The sequence below is a fragment of the Perissodus microlepis genome, chromosome 23 (genome assembly GCF_051167445.1).
Source record: "Perissodus microlepis isolate ML-2025 ecotype Zambia chromosome 23, ASM5116744v1, whole genome shotgun sequence".
Taxonomy (NCBI): domain Eukaryota; kingdom Metazoa; phylum Chordata; class Actinopteri; order Cichliformes; family Cichlidae; genus Perissodus; species Perissodus microlepis.
This window is the reverse complement of record NC_140482.1, coordinates 5501980-5520514: the sequence shown is the minus strand read 5'-3', so window position 1 is coordinate 5520514 and position 18535 is coordinate 5501980. Positions and strand designations below refer to the sequence as shown.

General features: G+C 40.8%; 3 protein-coding genes across 5 annotated transcripts in view; 1 reads left to right on the top strand and 2 right to left on the bottom strand.

Moving 5' to 3' along the window:
- Positions 1 to 351: 351 nt before the first annotated feature.
- On the bottom strand, positions 352 to 9521 carry atg13 (ATG13 autophagy related 13 homolog (S. cerevisiae)). 2 transcript variants are annotated; one of them, XM_084921257.1, is made up of 18 exons: positions 9342 to 9520; positions 8226 to 8306; positions 7873 to 7953; positions 7648 to 7767; positions 7420 to 7466; positions 6252 to 6392; positions 6110 to 6150; positions 5030 to 5126; positions 4814 to 4921; positions 4390 to 4483; positions 4075 to 4173; positions 3635 to 3718; positions 2724 to 2824; positions 2444 to 2585; positions 2280 to 2357; positions 2054 to 2161; positions 1787 to 1915; positions 352 to 1672 (listed from the first exon to the last, which is right to left on the bottom strand). In XM_084921257.1, exons 2-18 carry the CDS (start codon positions 8292 to 8294, stop codon positions 1595 to 1597), a joined length of 1617 nt encoding a protein of 538 aa, XP_084777383.1. In that variant the 5' UTR covers positions 8295 to 8306; positions 9342 to 9520; the 3' UTR covers positions 352 to 1594. The 2 variants fall into 2 exon arrangements, with proteins under 2 accessions (XP_084777383.1, XP_084777384.1); XM_084921258.1 differs by lacking the exon at positions 4075 to 4173 and having other exon boundaries at positions 9342 to 9521.
- Positions 9522 to 9654: 133 nt separating this feature from the next.
- On the top strand, positions 9655 to 13051 carry harbi1 (harbinger transposase derived 1). Its single transcript, XM_084921262.1, has 7 exons — positions 9655 to 9767; positions 10277 to 10442; positions 10527 to 10729; positions 10877 to 10964; positions 11082 to 11289; positions 11371 to 11546; positions 11986 to 13051. The coding sequence occupies exons 2-7, from the start codon at positions 10278 to 10280 to the stop codon at positions 12184 to 12186; spliced, it is 1041 nt and encodes a 346-aa protein (XP_084777388.1). The 5' UTR covers positions 9655 to 9767; position 10277; the 3' UTR covers positions 12187 to 13051.
- creb3l1 (cAMP responsive element binding protein 3-like 1) overlaps positions 12282 to 18535 on the bottom strand; it is a 38979-nt gene continuing 32725 nt past the window's right edge. For both annotated transcript variants that reach the window (XM_084921260.1, XM_084921261.1), the window contains 4 exons: positions 17417 to 17519; positions 16682 to 16847; positions 15492 to 15660; positions 12282 to 15403 (listed from right to left, as the gene is read on the bottom strand). In XM_084921260.1, coding sequence (XP_084777386.1) covers positions 15367 to 15403; positions 15492 to 15660; positions 16682 to 16847; positions 17417 to 17519 — 475 coding nt within the window. In that variant the 3' untranslated portion in view covers positions 12282 to 15366. The remainder of the gene's footprint in view (positions 15404 to 15491; positions 15661 to 16681; positions 16848 to 17416; positions 17520 to 18535) is intronic.

The window sequence follows — 18535 nt, the reverse complement described above, 5'->3', positions numbered from 1 at the left end:
TTTCTGTATAAAATCAATTTAAAAAAAGAAATTTTCTCCCCCATCTTGTGTCTCAGAGGTTTTAAAAGTTCCTCTTGAGGTTGTACTTCTGGGAAATTCAGGATACTTTGTCACAACTCAAATTCTTGCAGTGTATTTACAGGTGCTGTTACACTGAAATGGCAAGATATAACTGCTACCCTTTAAAAAACTTTTTTTTAAGTGCCTATTATATTACGCACTTATATTTATACGTGTATATATTATTTTTTTTTTTAAATATATAAACTTTTAAATTATGAATTATTGGGTAATTCTGAATCCTGGTAAAACATCCCAGCCACTGAAGACACGAGTCACAGGTTTTCCATGTAGTTTGTACAGAGCTTTATTGGGACATCTACACCAAAAGAAAAGTTTAAAGCTTTCAACCAAACTGAACAGTCATGGATGTTACCCTCTGAAGACAACTGGAAATGTTTCCCTCTTTCTTATTTTTTTTTGATTAAAAGAGGGAAAGATCAAAATAAACATAAGCATGTCAAAGAGCGCACGGTAAACACCAGGCTACTGGAAAGCTCAAACTAACATCCTGCAATAAAATCCAGTATCCACGCGGGTTATGTTGACTTCTTGATTAAACTGGGGCTGGTTAAACCTCCTGGTCATTTTCAAGGCTGCGATTTAAGATGGTGGTAAATTTTATTGAACTGGGGGGGTCATTATTCCCCTCGATTCACAATTACCAACCTTTGAAATGATTGTTAAGTTTCAACAAAAACCGACGTGTTATCGCAGGGGTGGGATGTATTAGTTTCAGCTAGGAGTACGTGGTTTAACTGGCAACTGAGTGTTGTTGCAAAGCAAACTGAAGCGTGGAAATGTTTTCTGTACAGCAGTTAATTCACTTTACATTCCACTGGGGACGTTTGCAAATGCTGAAGTTGGCAGTTTAAATCCCCAGACCAGCTGGGAAAACCTGCTGAGGGACATTGAAGCGAGCGCCGCCTTCGCTGTGAAGCCGAGCACAGAAATCCTCTTGCAAGGCCATGTGCAATTTTCTTTGTCCAGACTGGCTTTAAATAGAAAACTCATAATGTGAAACGTACTCATTCGACTTGTAGATCCGTCAGCTTCAGCTCAGATATGATCAGCAAGGTGATTTTAGTGTTCGGCGGTGAGCTACAGTTCTCAAGAATGCAGGTAGCCTGTCCTCGGATGTGGGTGGTTGTCTGAAGTGACTGAAAACGCCACGATCATCTGATTTGATTACACACTGAAGATGAGAGCCGATTTACGCCACAGAGAAAATGAAGACCTTTGAGTTGGATCAACCCTACCGGACCACAAAGGGGTGTGTGTGTCAGTGTCACAGGAGATAACATAGTATTTACAGTGAAGATGTACAAGCTGTTAAGTGTAGTTGACAGGAAGGAGAGGGAAATTTCACATTGAAACACGGTGATTAAGTCAGAGTAATTTTCACAGGACAAACAACCAGAGGAGCCTCCAGTCTGCTTCTCCCTTTCATTCATTTTTCAGTGTCCATTTCTTTGTCTTTGTCTCCTCAGGAAGTCCTTCTCTACTTTCAGCCTTCGCCCCCCTCACTCCTCGCCTACTGAAGCATGTCCACGAAGGCGTCGAACTCGTCTATGTTTTTCTCATAGACGCGCAGCTTCTCTGGCAGCGAGTCCTGCGGAGGGAGAACGCAAACTCACGTGACTACTGAGATTCATTTCCGTGCTGTCAATTCTGTAGGCGCCAAAAGCTTCGCCGTCAACACAATTGCAAATAAGAAGGTATTTACCAGGTCGTCAGCCATCGATTGGGAACTGATGTGAAGTGAGAGACTGGCCAGTTGTGGAGGATTCTGAAACTCTCTGTAGAAGGTGCCCAGATCCATCGGCAGCAAGTCGTCTTTAGAGAAGGCCGGACGCTAGGTAGACAGGAAGAGAAACCACTTCAGCTTCATAATAAAACACCTGGAATCTTGTTTGCTTTAAATTGGACTTTTTTTTGTTTGAACCCAGCTGTGCACTGTTTTTTTTTTTCTAATAAAAAAATAACTACATACAAAATCAACCATGACGAAGTCGTCCTGCTGCCCTGACCCCTCTGAGCCCTGAGAATGAAGGCTGCCCTGCAGGGGAGACGGGCAGGGAGGAGAATCTGGAGGGTGAACCTGAACACAAACGCACAGCAGAAAAGGTGTCAGCCTTAAAGTGAACCTCAACTGTACTTGTTGTGCAAGACAAGACATTTGGGAGCATTATTTTTATCCACAATAACACTGAAGTTACCATAGGATCATTCTCCTCCGAGTCCAGGCCTCGAGGAGCAAACGCAGCAAATGGCAGGTCCAGACTGGCTGCTGTTATCTACATAGATACACACAGAGCAGGGTTCAGTGTGGTGGTGGATGAGAAACTAAAATCGGTGTAAAAAGCAGCTTAAGATGACGTACCTGTGTGCTGGGTTTATTAACAAAGGCTCCGACCTTCCTTGTGAACGCATTGAGCGACTCCACAGGGTCCGAGGGAGAAACGCTCCTCCGCCCTTCTTCTTTGCGTCCTTCTCCGCTCTGCGACAAGCCGTCATCATCGCCACTGAGAGGAGAGAGAGGGACAAGACAGGAAGTTTAAATTTCAAAATGATTTAACGGAACTACGGACCAACACTGGAGTTCAGGGAATAAAAATAGGTTACAGTTTTCACTGGTTAATGCAAAGCCAGCGGACAATCACCTGCTGCTCGGTGTGTTGGGGGCATGCTCTACTGTCAGATGAACATCTGCTCCATGAGGAGGCATCAACAGAGCCCCGCCTTCCTTCCCAGCATGCAAGACCTAGAGAAGAAAAAGCAATGGCAGGGTTATGAGAGGACATAAGCAAGAATCTTGATGGACATTGCTTAGTTGTTATTTAAGAAGCTAATTAGGAAATAAAAAGAATGTTAATCAGTAAATAGAAGAAATCATAACTGCAGTCCTTCATTAGGCTTTCTGGAAAACAGAATATCAAACTATGAGAATAAACCACCATAACATCATTATTTATAACAGTCAGAAGTCTTTGCTTCACTGATCACATCGTCCTCATCATAAGTGGGATGTTTTATGTATTCCTGCAATCACCTCAAAGTTCCACAGGGTTTGATTCTAAGTCCACTGCCGTTTCTTTCTAATCATGTTTATTTCTAGTCAGTGTTTCAGTGTCAGTTTTCTTTTTATGTGGAACTAATTTTATGAACTTATTAACACTTTAATCATAGACTAGTTTTAAAATGTTGCGGTGATAGCCTTGCAGCAAGAAGGTCCTCTTACTATGACCTACAAATATGTAGGAAGTTGGAAGATTCTTGTTCAACAGCTGGCTCAAAAATTAAAAATAAAACACGGCTTTTTGTTTAGTGTAAAAAGTATGCCTGACCTCTTCCATCACAAACTACTGAGCTGAGAACTTTGATGTCTTTCCATGGCTGCCTCGGATCTTAAACCTTTATTTTCTGACACTTCTTCAGATCATTGTAGCCGCTGGTGATTCTTGTTTAATTCAGTTCTGTTGTTTCTGTCTTCATATTGTGTTCTTGTGAAAAGAAAAATAAACTCTGGGCATAAAACATAATTAACTGCTGATGGTGTGAATGGCGTTATCACCTGGTTTGGATTGGAAGCAGGGTGACAAAACTCTGCAGCTCCTGCTAGAGCCGTCGGCTGGTAGGATAACCTGGAGGCGTACAGCTGAACAGGAAGAGACACACACAAGAGGAACGATTAAGCATGGTGGAGTTCAGGTTTATCATATACTGTGTGACTTTTAAGGGACATGCTGAGCTGTCACAATGATAGATTTACTGAGGTGGTGCATTGTGATGTGGATGATCAAACATGTCTAGTGATCAGCAGCAAACTGAAGCTATGCACTGAACAAAGTAGTGGAAATTTAAACAGAAGATGGAAAGAACAGGATTAGATGAACACACGCCCAAAAGCAAATGTTAAGTCTGAGAAAACAGATCTGTTCAGTGCATAATCAGGTTGTGTCTCACAAAAACACAAAGAGTCACACTCCCTCCCAATGGTCAGTATAGACTCACAGTGTGAGTGACAAGTCCAGGAGCCAATGGGAGCTGCAGACTATCCAGCGGGAGGGGCTTGGGCAGTTTAGAGGGAGACGGGCTCAGCGTACACACACACTGAGCCAAAGCAGGCGCGCACACACACACACACACACACACACACACACACACACACACACAGATAGAACGCACAACAAGACAACAGGAAAAGAGAAAAAAAAGACAAGGAGAGAAAAAGAGAAAGCGAAATGAAAAACAGGAGTGAAAATGGAGAGAAGAATCCACAGGTTAAAGAAAGAGATGACGACGAGGGGCGAGCGAGCGTACGCTAACCTGAGAGGGAGGGGAGGTGGAGAAGGAGGTGGCGCAGACCTCCTGTGAGTCCTGAACGCCTGCAAACTGCCCTCCGTCCTCTTCATCGGGAGCCCTGCACACACAGATATATTTGTAGTTGGAGTGCAGAGGCAGGAAAGTTCTAAGCTGATGGCGGACATGTATACATTTGTTTCTATTGCTGAAAGATAACAGAAAGCCTGAGGTCAAATGACACAGAGTGGTATTAGATTAAGACACTGTATGTTTTCCTTCTGATACACCGATTTGACTCTCATGGAGATAAAGGACAGGGAGATAAAGTGTGACCTCAGAATGATGGATTGCATCACCTTAAATCTGACTACTCAACTTCTGCACTTGGAGGTCATTTAAACTTCTCTGCAGTTGTGGGAGACAAAACTAGACTGAGTGGTGAAGCTACCTGTAGTTGCAGGGATGGCCCATGTTTGCCGGACGCTGGCTGCTGCAGGGAGGATCCACAAAGTGATCCACGATGATCCCCATGATGGGAGCCGACCTTTCGAATTGCCTGAAGAGGAGGACGGTTAAACTGCTCATAAGATGTGTTTCCCATTGGAATAAATATACAAGAACCTTCTCTGAAGGACAGCTGTTGTGGCTTTGATTTGTTGGTTACCTGTTAGACATGAATGCCAGATTGGTGCGGTAGGCGCACGAAAGCGTGATTGTACCGATAGGGGTGCCAACAACTCCAACGCGCACCGTTTGGAAACCTTAAAAACAAGCACAACATAAGCAAATGTAAACCAGCACTATAGTGTGAAAGTACAATGCAATACAGTAGTGATGAAAGCTTACTTTTGAAAAAATGTTTACAGTACTAGCAAATCAAACTGCTGTGTCAAACTGGAGCAGAAAACATGAAGAGATGTGTGTTGTTCAGTGTTTCTGTATTGATTTAACAAATGTCACTCATGGAGCCGAGGTGGGCCTGATTTAGACTTCTGTGGTACACCATTGCAGAGCCCACATCGCAACCTATGTGACTGGCTGATGTCGTTGCAGACTTTTACGCTTGTGCGGGTGCATTACGTGTTAATTACCACGAGTCCTTATGTTGATGCTGTGACTATTGTTCCTTATATATCTCTGGAAGTGCACGTCAGTTTTCATCATAGATTTCCCAGTGAAGCATAAATTGGTGATGCTTCAGTTGAAAACACTGCGACATATGGCACAACCACAAACACCTCTGAACAACAGAAAGTACAACATAACCTGGTGCACACCTCCCTAGAAATTTAACTACATGTCAGGTTGTCGGTCATCCAGGTCATAGTAATCTAAGGAGCTTGGAAAGAAAAGCGACTGGACTTGAAGTTTCTTGAAGACGTTTCAACCTCTCATCCGAGAAGCTTCTTCAGTTCTAAGAGCAAACGGTGGCGAGTCCCAGGTATTGAAGCCCTAATGTTGTTGTCCCTTAAAAGGATCGCTGACCCACTATTGATCATGTGCCTCATCACATGATCCAAGGTCTGAAAAAGGGTCATTACATGTCAGGTTGCAGTCTACAACTACTGTGAATGGCCTGTTTAGCACCATCGACTCCTCCGGGGCATTTACAGCTACTTTGTCAACGCAGTTTTGAATTTATCAGAGAAAGAACAGCAATCATTGTCTCAATATAAGGAATATTTAACAGTCGTAGGCTCTACAAAGCTTTTTCACAGAAGCTTAAATCAGGTCTTAAACTTACCTTCTCCTAATCCACTCAGCTGGACCTCCCCGAAGTAGATCCTACACAGAAGAAGCAACACGCAGTTTAGAAGAATGGACTGAAAACAGCACCAAGATAAAAAGGAGTGAGATGATGCGTTCTGGAAGTGAGGACAAATCACCTGTAGAGTATGACATAGTCGTGTCCCTGCTTTCTGGACAGTTTATAAGCAGGCGTGACTCTGGTGATGGCCAGCAGAGACTTCAAGAGGACAGACAGACGGTTATAGACTGCATATGACACCTTGATTTCCTTATCGCACCTGCAGCAGACAGAAAACACGGTGATGTGTTACAGTACAGCAGCTTAAGGGGATTTTAAATAAAGACCAACTGAATATAAAAATATCTCTACAAGGCAGCTCGTTTTCGTGTTTCCAGGTCTGCTTCTCCCCAACTACCTTTCTTTGATATCCCTCTCTAAATTTATCTTGTATAAATAAAGCAGTGTGGTGCTTGGGGAATGGAGACCATTACTGATCATTTTGACTGTACTTTCAAAAGCACAGGTGCACAGAGTAATACCAAAATTAAAACAGTGTTTTGTACAGTACTGGTGGACCTGACAGGGTGCCGACAGGCTCACTTTACCACCTACAGAAACAAAATAGTTCAGACACAGTTTTCAAATGGAAACACTTCAGCAGTTAGGTCAAATTATCATTCAACTCTTCTAGTTTTAAAAGAAGTCTGATTTTAAAGAGGTTTAAGGGAAGCTAATGCCACTCGTCACTGACCCACTTTACTGATGTGTTTATGGGCTCAATCGCTGACTTCGCATCTCACTGAATACAGCAAGACACTCATTTATTTTAAATTACAGTTCTCATTAGAGAAAAAAAGAGCCATAGACCAGAGTACACTTACAGAGAACTCCCTTCTGATTTACAAGTTCCTACAATGAAATAAGCTTCAAGACACCAAGAAGGTGAGGGTCAAAATTCTCAGCTTGAGGCTTGAGGATAGGACCTCATTGTCCATTAAAGTGGGTGATGTCCAATTGTTTATATACAAATTATTTTACTCAAACTGCTGGTTATTACTGTATTTCTGAGCTTCTTCATGACTTGGATGCTCACAAAGCTCTACGTTTAGTACGGGTGTCTGACAGCTAAGTTTTGGCAGAGAGAATCAGTAACAGTACTGACTAGTACTGATTCAGATACTATAGTTAAAAGATTTGTGGTCCTGCTGGCTGATACTGTGCAAACATGGAGAAGCAAAATCAGCAACCCTGAACCACATGGCCTACAGAAGACTTTTACTAAAGCAAAAACAAAATTCACTCACTTTTCATTCATCTCCAGGCACCAAGTCTCTAACTCCATCGAGTCCCCCTGAGGGAAGACAAAGCAAAGAAAAACTAACGAACACAGTTACATTAAAGAGGCTGTATATTTAGTTAATGATGTGGTCTGGCTGGTGTTGCAAATGTGTAAAACAATGATAAATCCCAAAGCCCAGTTTTTACAAAACAAGAAAACAGGATGCAGGTTTTTTGTTTGTTTGTTTTTTTACCTCTGATGTCTTCAGAGAGATCTCAACACACATGGAGCGCCCGATGCCTGGAAGCTGGCCAGCCAGTGCCTTTTTGGCTTCATGGGTAACCTCTGGGATGTCTTTGATGGCCAAATTAAACTAGAAGGAATATTAACCTGAATATCCATAATCCATGCCATGAAAAGATCCACAGTTAACTTGAAAGCCAAACAATCATGACAGAGAATGACTACGTTGTTTTACCCAGTCAGATCCAGTAGGCGATGATGACGAGCGAGTGCAGATCTTCTCTCCCAGCCTGGCTTGGACTATCACCTGGACAGTCTACAGATACAAAAACAGGCTGCTCAAACAATGAGCTGGTTTTACAGAAACAATCCATAGAAAATTGCTGACAAGCCTGTCCAAAATATAACAGGCACTGTTATGAAAGAGACATATGCTGGAAAAGATTATTTTAATTCCAGTGCTTTGAGCCACACTAATAAAAACCTGGCTTTCCATTGTTTATTTATTTATTCACTTCTGAAGCCTCAAATGTCCATTTAGAAACCTGCAATTACAGATGTATAGAAAAAGTTATGTTAGTGTCTCACCTTAAGTGCAAAGAACTTAATAAACTTGTCTAAGTCCTTTTGATCCTGGGGCTTCAGGTCACTCTCCATATTGTTACAACCCTGCAAGATAGATGATCAATAGAAACTTATTGAGGCAACAAGGGAAATTATTGTGTTATAGCACAATAAAAATAATACAGCCTACAACAAATAATGAGGATAGTTACAGTAAAAGTGTAAAAGCACAGTGAGGGCCCTAAACTGTGGGAGTGCAAAACCTTTACATGTAAAACAATGATAAAAACAAAGAGAGTAAAAGATAAGACTGAAATTGCACAAGTAGTGCAAATTACATTAACAAATAAAATAATTAATAAGTAATATGTGCACTATAAATCTAAGAAACAGCTGCAAAAAGGTAAAATACAAAAATACACCTTCTTACAGCTTTTAAAAACAGATTTATGGTGTATACATTCAACCAAACAAGAGTGTGAAACAAAACGTAAACAATTCATGTACATACATGTGTATGCGCAATTACATGTGTTTAAGTAAAAGTGACTGAAAAACCTAAACACTGGGGAAAAGCTGAATTCAACCCCCATTATCTCCCCATTGTCCACGTGTTGGGGGGTTTTCACGCCACAAACCCCCATTTCAGGACTACAGTTCCTAAGAAAATATCTCAATTACTTTAACAAAATAAGCATTTTCACCACACTGGCAACAGTTTAGCGTTTTTAACTGAAAAACGTGGACAATATAGTAATAAATAAAAGGTATTAACAGGAAAACTTTATCACCGTGGTCTTAGCCCTCCAAACAACAGTGGACTACAAAAAAATAATAATAAAAGCAGGCTAGTAGGTTAGGCCTCCACGTTGAAATTGTCCAAATTAGAGTTAGAGGTCATGTTAGAAAACAAAAAAAGCCTGACAGCCTTATTACCCTTTACACAACAACCGATGGTAAATTCAAATTCTACAGTACCGTCTTTTTTTGGACAACTACTAAAGGTTTAAGGTTCGCAAAGCCGAAGCTGTGAAGCATGAGGATACTGACCCACGGAGCAGCTGCCGTTAGCCTGCAGCTAACACTAGCTGCCCAGCTCAATAACGTACTTTAACTTAATCGCGAAACAATAGTACTTACATTAGCTGTGACCTTAACAACGGAGCTTCAATAAAATGCAAGCCACTTTAATGCAAGCGAGACCCAGAGCTGTGTCACACAGACATTTTATACGCCTATTTGAGATGTACACAACGTCAGCAGCTGCTGTGCCACTTTTCTGTTTATCTTCTCCATGTCGACGTGTTTGTGTAGCGGCGTGTTCACCGCGGCGGTTTCGTTAAAATACAAAACTGCTACATTTAGAGTAAAAAAAAAACAAGTTTTTGATAAAATAATCAGGAAGTATTTTTACGCGATTTGAAAATTTTTTTATAACCACACTGAACTTATATCTAAAACATAAACGCCAGTCTGTGTGGCGAATCTGCGAATTGAGAGCCGCAGGTTAACGTTAGCTATTTCAATGACTTGTTTTTTGGGCCCATATTTATTTTTTATCTGAAGGTAAGAGTATTGTCCTTATTCGTGCAAAAATTATTTATCAGTGCTTTCAATTCGATTTGCAACTGTCCCACTACTACATGACAGCAAAGTTGTCATCTCAAGTGAGCAAAGAAAAATAATAATAATAAAAAACGCAAGCTAGGGTAGCACGTTAGCACGCTGGCTTGACTTGGCTCACATGTACTGGAGCTATCCCTAAAGCTAATGATGGCTTGCTGATAATAACGTTTAAAACATCAGGACATTCTCCCCTAGTATTAAACTCTCGGTATTTAATGGGTTCTTGTATACAAAGAACGTGGTTTTCCTTATTAGCGAAAATATAATATCAGCAAAATAGCACATTAATAATTGTAGCAATGTTTAGTGGAATCATATATGCTGTAGATTAATGTGTCGGAAATCTGTATGTAAAATTCCTCCCAGGTTTGAGGAAATAAGGCTATACCAAGTATTTAAATTGAGTTGCACTTATTAGCAATTAAAAGGAAACGTTTTCTTATCCTCAGCATGGCCATCCCTATAGCCATCTTGGACTGTGATCTACTCCTGCATGGTCGAGGCCACAAGACCCTTGACCGCTTTGACCTGGACTCAGTCTCAGACAGTTTCCTCCTCACGCAATTTGGCTTCCCCAGAGGCTTTATCTTGTATCTGGTGGAATTACTCAGAGAGGTTTGTGGGCCTTCATGTCATGTTAAGAGATCAGTTTAACTTTGTCTTTATGAAATATGCCAACACTACTCTGTTGTGTTCCAGGGTCTATGCAGGCGAACCCAACGCTCCAGAGCCATCAGTCCTGAGGTCCAGGTGCTGGCGGCACTGGGTTTCTACACATCAGGTTCATTCCAGACATCTATGGGGGATACGATCGGTATAAGCCAGGCGTCAATGTCGAGATGTGTGTCCAATGTGACGAGAGCCCTGGTGGAGAAAGCACCTCAGTTCATCATGTTCAACAGGTACGATGATGTTATGCCACTTGATGTCAGGCAGGAATGACAAAAAATTTTGAAACTGTAACTTTGTGTTCCCAGAAACTTGTTTTTACTTCAAAAGAAGTAAAAGAAAATCTCACTTGAATAATAATAATGATATTTTCCAAACAGAGATTTATCCACCATAGAGCAGTCCTTCCGGGAGTTTCAGAGGGTCGCAGGATTTCCTGGAGTCCTGGGGGTGCTGGACTGTGTTCAGGTTCATTATATGACATTGTGTAATTAGTGTGTGTGTTTATGTGCGTGCACGCTCATGCACTCATTTGTTTCTACAGGGGTAACCTAATCATCTCTCTTACTGTAATTTAATTTCCAGGTGGCCATCAAAGCACCAAACAGCGAAGACTCCTCATATGTGAATAAGAAGGGCTTTCACTCTGTGGCCTGTCAGCTGGTTTGTGATCCCCGAGGACTGTTACTCAGCGCAGAAACGCACTGGGCAGGTGGACTCCAAGACACTGTTGTTCTAGAAAGATCTGCTCTTTACAAACAGCTGCAGGACACAGAGCAGGGCTGGCTGCTGGGTGAGCTCTGGACTTTTTATTCCTTATTAGAAGTTAGCTTGTGGCGTTGGAGTCAGAGGTTATAAGTTTTCCGATTTTCAGGTGACAGCCGTTACCCTTTGAGGAAATGGTTGATGACGCCAGTTGACTGCCCAGAATCCCCTGCAGAGTTTCGATACAATCTGGCCCACGCGGCTACACGTGAGATCGTGGATCGAACCTTCAGAGCCATCCAAACCAGATTCAGATGTTTAGATGGCACCAAAGGATACTTACAGGTATGGCAAATGTGTCACAGCCAATAATCAGGCCCAAACATATTAGTAGAAATAAACCATGAGACATTTTTAACCTCAGTATATTTATTTGTTCACGCTCTGCCCAGCAGAGTGCCCTCTGGTGGACAAACTAAAAAGCTGAAGGATGTTTCTCCAGTGTCCTCTTTATTATTTTTTTTATTTATCAGATGTCATAAAAGCCAATACTGATAGATCGGCAAATAGGTGATATCTGCCGATAACATCTGACAATCTGCTGAGTTCACGGTATTAGAATGATACACCATCAGTACCAGAGTCAAACAGGCCACGGTCATAACCGAAAATGAGACCTTTACCTTATTTGTGAGTGAAATATAGCAATGCATCTGGCGTAGTATTGCCAGTAATGAGTTGGTTTTTGCATCTGTAACCGCTACCCCTCCTCTCCTGTTTACAGTACTCTCCAGAGAGGAGTTCATCCATCCTGCTGGCCTGCTGCGTTCTCCACAACGCCTCCTTGCAGTCTGGATTAGACGCCTGGACTCTGGAAAGAACAGAGCCTCTCGAGCAGCCAAAGAGCCTCAACCAGAGACCCGAGGACCGTGACAGCCAGGCAGAGGATCTTCGAAGGCAGCTCATATTCAAACACTTCAGCTGAAGCTGTGGGGGTTAAAGGGGCCGAAGACTGGGACCAGTGCAAAGCTCAATATCACAAGAAACACATTTAAAGCAAGAACGTCCACCGACACGCTGTTGCTGATGCAGTTTTTTAATATTTTGCTGGATTCTACTCTACTGACTATACTAAGATAACATAGATATATTTATGTATGGAGAAACATGCAAGATGCTATACAACAAACCAAGGCGACATATCCATACACATTTCAAATAACTGAACTCCCTGGAAATGCTTGATTATTCCCTCAGGACATTCAAATAGTTTCCAAATCTTCATGGAGTGGTTGGAATAATCAAGCACCTCCTGGTGTTTTACAACTATTCAAACTGTGCAGCTGCTTCGTCATCCAGGTTTCTTTACAAGTTGAAAAAAAAAATCACCCACCCCATTATTTATTTTTTTTAAATCCCACCCCGCTAATTTTCTTTTCCCCATTAGATTCCACAGGTTAAGATCTTGGACTATGTCACAATACAAAAACAAGACCCTTATTTACAACAACTGCACATTAAGTTGTCTTTTTTTTTTTTATGTACATCGGTGCATTAAGACTCACGGGTGAAAATGACAGGCTGCAGTCACATGATTTTCTTCTTTTTTTCTTTTTTTGGAGCATGTGCGGCATGACGGAACAGTCACAACGTGAAACAGATACAGACGACGTGAGTAAGAAAAGGAGAAAATCTGTGGCAGCTAAATTTCTGGCGCTTAAAATTGATTTTGAAGTGGCAGAACGTTCTTAAAGGATTTAAATAATGGATAAGGCTTTTATTTTGAAGGAATACCAGTCATTAAGGGTGTTTTTTTCCCACTGTTTCTTGAACCTTGTCAAAAAAGTGGGTTTTTTTGGTCAGTTTTCAATCAAGTTATGTAATTAACAAAACTAGTGGTGTTTACTGCCTGGAATGTATTAGTCACTTAAATGGCTTCATCAATATATACAAACTTTCTACAAACAGGAATAAATACAACATACACTGCTGTCGCACGACCACATTTTTATATCAGGATTGCTATACTTTTTGTGTTGTTTATTCAAAGTTTACTTTTTACATTTAATTACCAAAAAAAAAAAATATATAGAAATTAAACTTTTTTCCCAAATATTTTGTTTTCTTATATTCTGGAGATTATTTTTGGTCAAATTACTGCGAGGAACCCTCAGAGATTTTCATGCGACAGCAGTGGAACATAAACACTGTATTACAGTTAAAAGACAGAAACAGATCATGTCAAAGCTTTACACCTGATGAATCAGCATGTAAAACGTTACATCATCCTAAATGCCAAAACACAACGTAGCACTATTTCCTTGTTTCCTTTTTTTTTGTGCATAAAATAAATATGCTCTTTTTTTGATGCTCAGAATATATTATAAGTTGTATTTTTATGCTTTTTTTAAACGTTATTTTTAAAAAAAATGGAGACAATAAGATAAAGTAACTTTTTTTTGATGCATAAATTAAATATGCTCTTTTTTTAATGCTGCAAATATATTACATATACATTTTATAATTTCATAAAAATACTTTTGTCATGTTTCCCCAACCTCTTTATGATCCCTCGGTATGAAAATATGATCTCTCTCCCAAAAGAAACAGAGCAGAATTTTGGTCAGAGCTGGAAAAAATAATTCAAATGTCAGATGCGGATGTAAAAAAGCTGAGGCGTAATGCAAATCTTTTTTTTTCTTAAAGCCAGATAAAAGATCCACACCCTGTGTTGATTGCGCTAAGCGAAACTTTTTTTGGATCTGTAAGAGAGATCTTTGTCAAACAAGTTGCGACTGTTGTGATCTCAAATGCGTAAAGGAATGTGAAATAAAAAGGTTTCACCCAGATTAAAAAAAAAGATGATTCATCCATTTTCTGCAACAGAATAAACAAATCGTTTAGTTCGAGGAACATTTTCATGCCTGTGTTTCCATGTGGGACTTTAGGTGTAAGGCCAAGTTGGTCATATTCAACTGAGCGAAGTGGAAGGCACTTTCAGAATGGCACGGCTTCCAAAAGCATATGTTGATGCCTAGTTGGTGTTGGTGCTTACACATGCTGTTATCTATTTCACACTTGACTTAAAAGTGTTTCCTGTTACAAATGTTCCTATTAGGTCAACTGCTCTGCTCCACTCTGTGTGTACAGGAGGGGCTTTCACGTATACGGGGAAACAGAGAGCAGAGGAGAGATGACCTAAAAACACAACAGAGGCTCATACTGCGGAAAAAATACTATTTCTAAATGCATGTTAATTGGTAAATTTACACATTGATGACATATTAAGCAGATGCAGCCCTTCGTGCTTTGTTCACCAACCTAATGTGGCACATCAGGAGCATCTTGGAATAAAACTACAAGAACTACATGATAAAAACTAGAATCCCACAGTGGACGTCAAGTTTTCACTGTTTTTAAATGTACACTGCCTTTTTTTTTTTTACATTTCTTTCAGCCACATTCCCATAATTCTTGTTGTTTGCTCTTGCAAAAAGACTGTGTTGCTTTGCTCTGAACAGGAACGCTACACTTCATTTGTTTTGGGGAGGAATTAAATATATTTCTGGAAATGGGAAACAACTGTTTTAGATGGTCATTTTTTTATCTGACAAAGTAACACAAAAGGTCTTTACGCATGATCACAGCATAAGTGGCTCATATATGCCTTTCATTTTGGCAGCTGTGGCTATTTTGTGCTCATGGCCTGTTTAAGCCAATCAAATCTATAAGCTCTGACTGCAGGTTCTTTAAAGTTTAGTAAGGCGACTGTGTTTTTAATGTTTTGTGAGTTATAAACTATTTTTTAATAATTAAATATAAAAAAAGATTAGTTGAGTATTTAAAATGATGCAAGATTCTTTTTTGTGCATAACAATGGAGATTCCAGCACGAAGGTCTGTTTAAAATCGAGAACGTTCAAGTACAACAGAGTCTGTTAAAGCAAAGAAGTGAAGCTGTAGATAAAGGCATGGTAACAGAGGTGTAGGATGGGAGCCGTAATTAATCTAAGCTTACTAGAGGAGATGATGATAATGGATTTTCTAACAAACTAATAGAAAATGTTTTTTGGTCCAGCTGGATGTTGATTTCAGCAACCTGGAGCATTGGGGTCCTTTGGAGGGATTCAGGGCTGAGAAGTTAGATGAGGAGAGGCTGAGCTGTGTCAGAAAAACTCAGAGTCTCCATCTGGTTTTGTTTCTCTGAGGAGAGGAGAAAGGCAGAGACGGCTGGTTAATGTTTGACAAGTGGCGTGTAAATATTGCAGCATACAGTGGAGTTTGTTTGCACCTCCGCTCTATCTTGGACCCGCTTGTCTGGTTGCTGTGGCCGTCAGCTGTGTATCGGCTGATCTGGTTGTGGGAGTGGCCTTCTGACTGTAGCCTCTCTCCTTCTGATGTCGCTAAACTCTCCTCCAGTGGAGCCTCTTCGTTGTAGAAGAGCAGGCTGCGGGAGCGGACTACGACACAGAAACATGCACCGTTCACTGGACATCCCTCGTGAGCCATCGTTGCTTTTAATTATGTGAAACCAAAAGCTTTTTGTACATATTTCAAAATATCTCCCATTTCGAACAACATCCCAGTTACATTTTTTAGTTCTTTCTCATAGTAAGGGTCAGGGCCTGACTATAAGACCCTGACCCTGGGCCATTAGAAATGATCATATATAAACTTTCCAACAACTGTGAAACAAAGGAAATTCTATGCTGAGTTTAAAGTCAACTGGATGAGCTTTTCTCATATTTTTTGCTAAAAGCTGTTTCCTATTGGTTGACTGCTCTGTTCTGTGTTTGGTGGGAGGGGCTTACACACGTGTGGTGAAACAGGGAGCAGAGGAGAAAATCTAATATGACCACAACTCTTAACACTGAATTGAAAACAGTCCAGATACTGAATTCTTGTGACTCCAGTTTTGTTTTTAATTATTAACTTATGTGTTTTCCACTTTTAATTATTTGTATGGGGAACATATAACTGTGCCTTTCTCTCCCTGAACAGTTGCAGAGGAGTCTGGTCAATTTTAGGGGGTTAGAGCCTATTAAACCTCACCACTCAGAGGATGGTTGCTGGCAGAAGAAAGTTGCACTTCATTTGATGACAGCCTAACTTCTGGTTTCAGTAGGGCTTTCCCAGGAGTGAGTTGTTAAAGGAAGTGAATTTATAGGGAAGTGCAAAACAGCTCGGAAGGAAAATCAAAACCTGTATCCACTTTCCAAATGGGCTTTCATTTTGAAGAAAATTGTAACAGTATATATGAGAAGATGGAGAAAATTATATTTCTAAAATGTGATGCCGCTCTTTGCTCTGTCTAATAACTGTAAATGCTACAAGTTTACTGTTACTATCCAGAGGAGAACATTGAATGCATTAGACTGGAGCTACAAAAGGAAACTTCAGCAAAAGTTAGACACCTTTTGATGATGACAAATCTGCCATAAACACTAAGATGCTAAATACTGAACATATTTCTAGACCTACCCTGACTGGTGGTGTAGAGGTCCGCCGATGGAGAAGAATGAGAAGAGGGGGAGGACTGAGAAGAAGCGGGGGAGGAGGGCAAAGAGGAGGTGTGACTGACCAGGGAGAGGGGAGAAATGCAGGGAGAGAAGGAGCCCAACACCAAAACAAAACACAGGGCCATCATCTGCGGAGAGAGGGGAACATAACACTTGTGTTAATAATAATCACGAGAGCGCTCAGACTGTGATGCTCGTGATGTATTGGGCTCATGCAGACACTTCAAATTTATTGAATTCTGAATTTCAGTGCATATTCCAAATTAAGAAAAGAAAAAAGAACCAAAAAACATTTTTTAAACTTCTTAGATGGTAAAAGGAAAAAGGAGGAAAAATGGATCCATTCAACAGAGACTGATGGAAAAGAGGAGATGCATGTGATATACTCGCTCCATCATCAATATGAGTTTGCTTGATATGAGTAATATGACCACTACAGTTGTGCTTAGCATACATATAGTGATAGGAGCCGATCATCATCATTGACCGCTTTAAGATGATTTCGCCAAACGAGAATGCATCTTCTAAACTTCAAATGGGAGGCAGGTAGGCTAACTTCATAGAGACATATTAATTGTAATATTTATACAGTTATAATATATCCAAATGCTGTCCAAAAGCAAATGAAATCACCTCAATTACAACAAAAATATTAACATAAATGTGTGTGAACAGCAACAGCGGCAGTAGTATTTACCATGAGGCATGTTCCTGTCTGAGTTGAGGCCATTTTACACGAACGGGGGACGACCTTCCCTGAAATCAGCGACTGAAGCTTCTGGAGCTGCTGTAGGAGAGACCTGGAGACAGGAACAGAGGCAGAGATTAAAGAACAAGAAGTGGTTAGAAGGGTGGGTGGGTTATTTAGTGGTACAGAGAAGACTTTGACTCTCACAGGTTGTGGCCTCAGAGCGTTTGGGAATTTCAATCTCTATAATATGTATATGGCTGCACCCACAACGTGCATGCATGACTTCGATCTCCACCCAACCCACAACAAAGGTCTCACACACACAAACTCAGACGTATAGTTTGTTTCAGCCGAAAGATGCACGGCTCTCATTATCAGGTTTATTCTACATCAAAGAGAACTCTAACCACCTGATTTACTTTTGTTTTCCGTGTCCAACAAAACAAGCAGAGAGCAAAGCTAAGCTGAATAGAGTGCATGAATAAAACCACTAGAAAACAGCACATTAGTGGGATCTGGGGAGCAGGGCTCTGATGGTATGAGCTGTCTGTGGCTGTAAGGACACACTCTGACCACTAAGTGGAGACAGAGATCAAGTTTCTGACACACACACACACACACACACGCGCAATGCAAACCAGAAAGTCAGTTAAACGTTTAAAAAGTCAGACGCTTAGTCATCTGTTGCTGCTTTTATAGTTTCAAATTTCCATGCTGAAATCGGTGACAGGCCCCAGAATAGAGCAGGGAAACGTGACCTGTCAGCTGTAGTAAACTCATGGAGGAAAGATGCTGACCTGCATCACTCGCACGAGTCTTTGATGTAAAACCACAGCTCAAATTATTGCAGCTTAAAATACACGGCAGTGAGTGAGTAAAGGTGTGTGAAAAAAGCAACAAGGACAATGGAAACGATTGTCAGGTAATTAAAATTCAGTGCTGGAAGCTAAGCTAAACTAAACATATCCTAAATGTTTGTCTGATGTGGATATGCAGACGCTAATCCAAATCCAACCCAGAGTGTGAGTTACACGACTAACAAACCGGTAGTCCTAACCAAGTCCTGCGTGGATCCGACTAGACGGAAAGAAAACAGCACAGGGGAACAAAATGACCACTAATAAC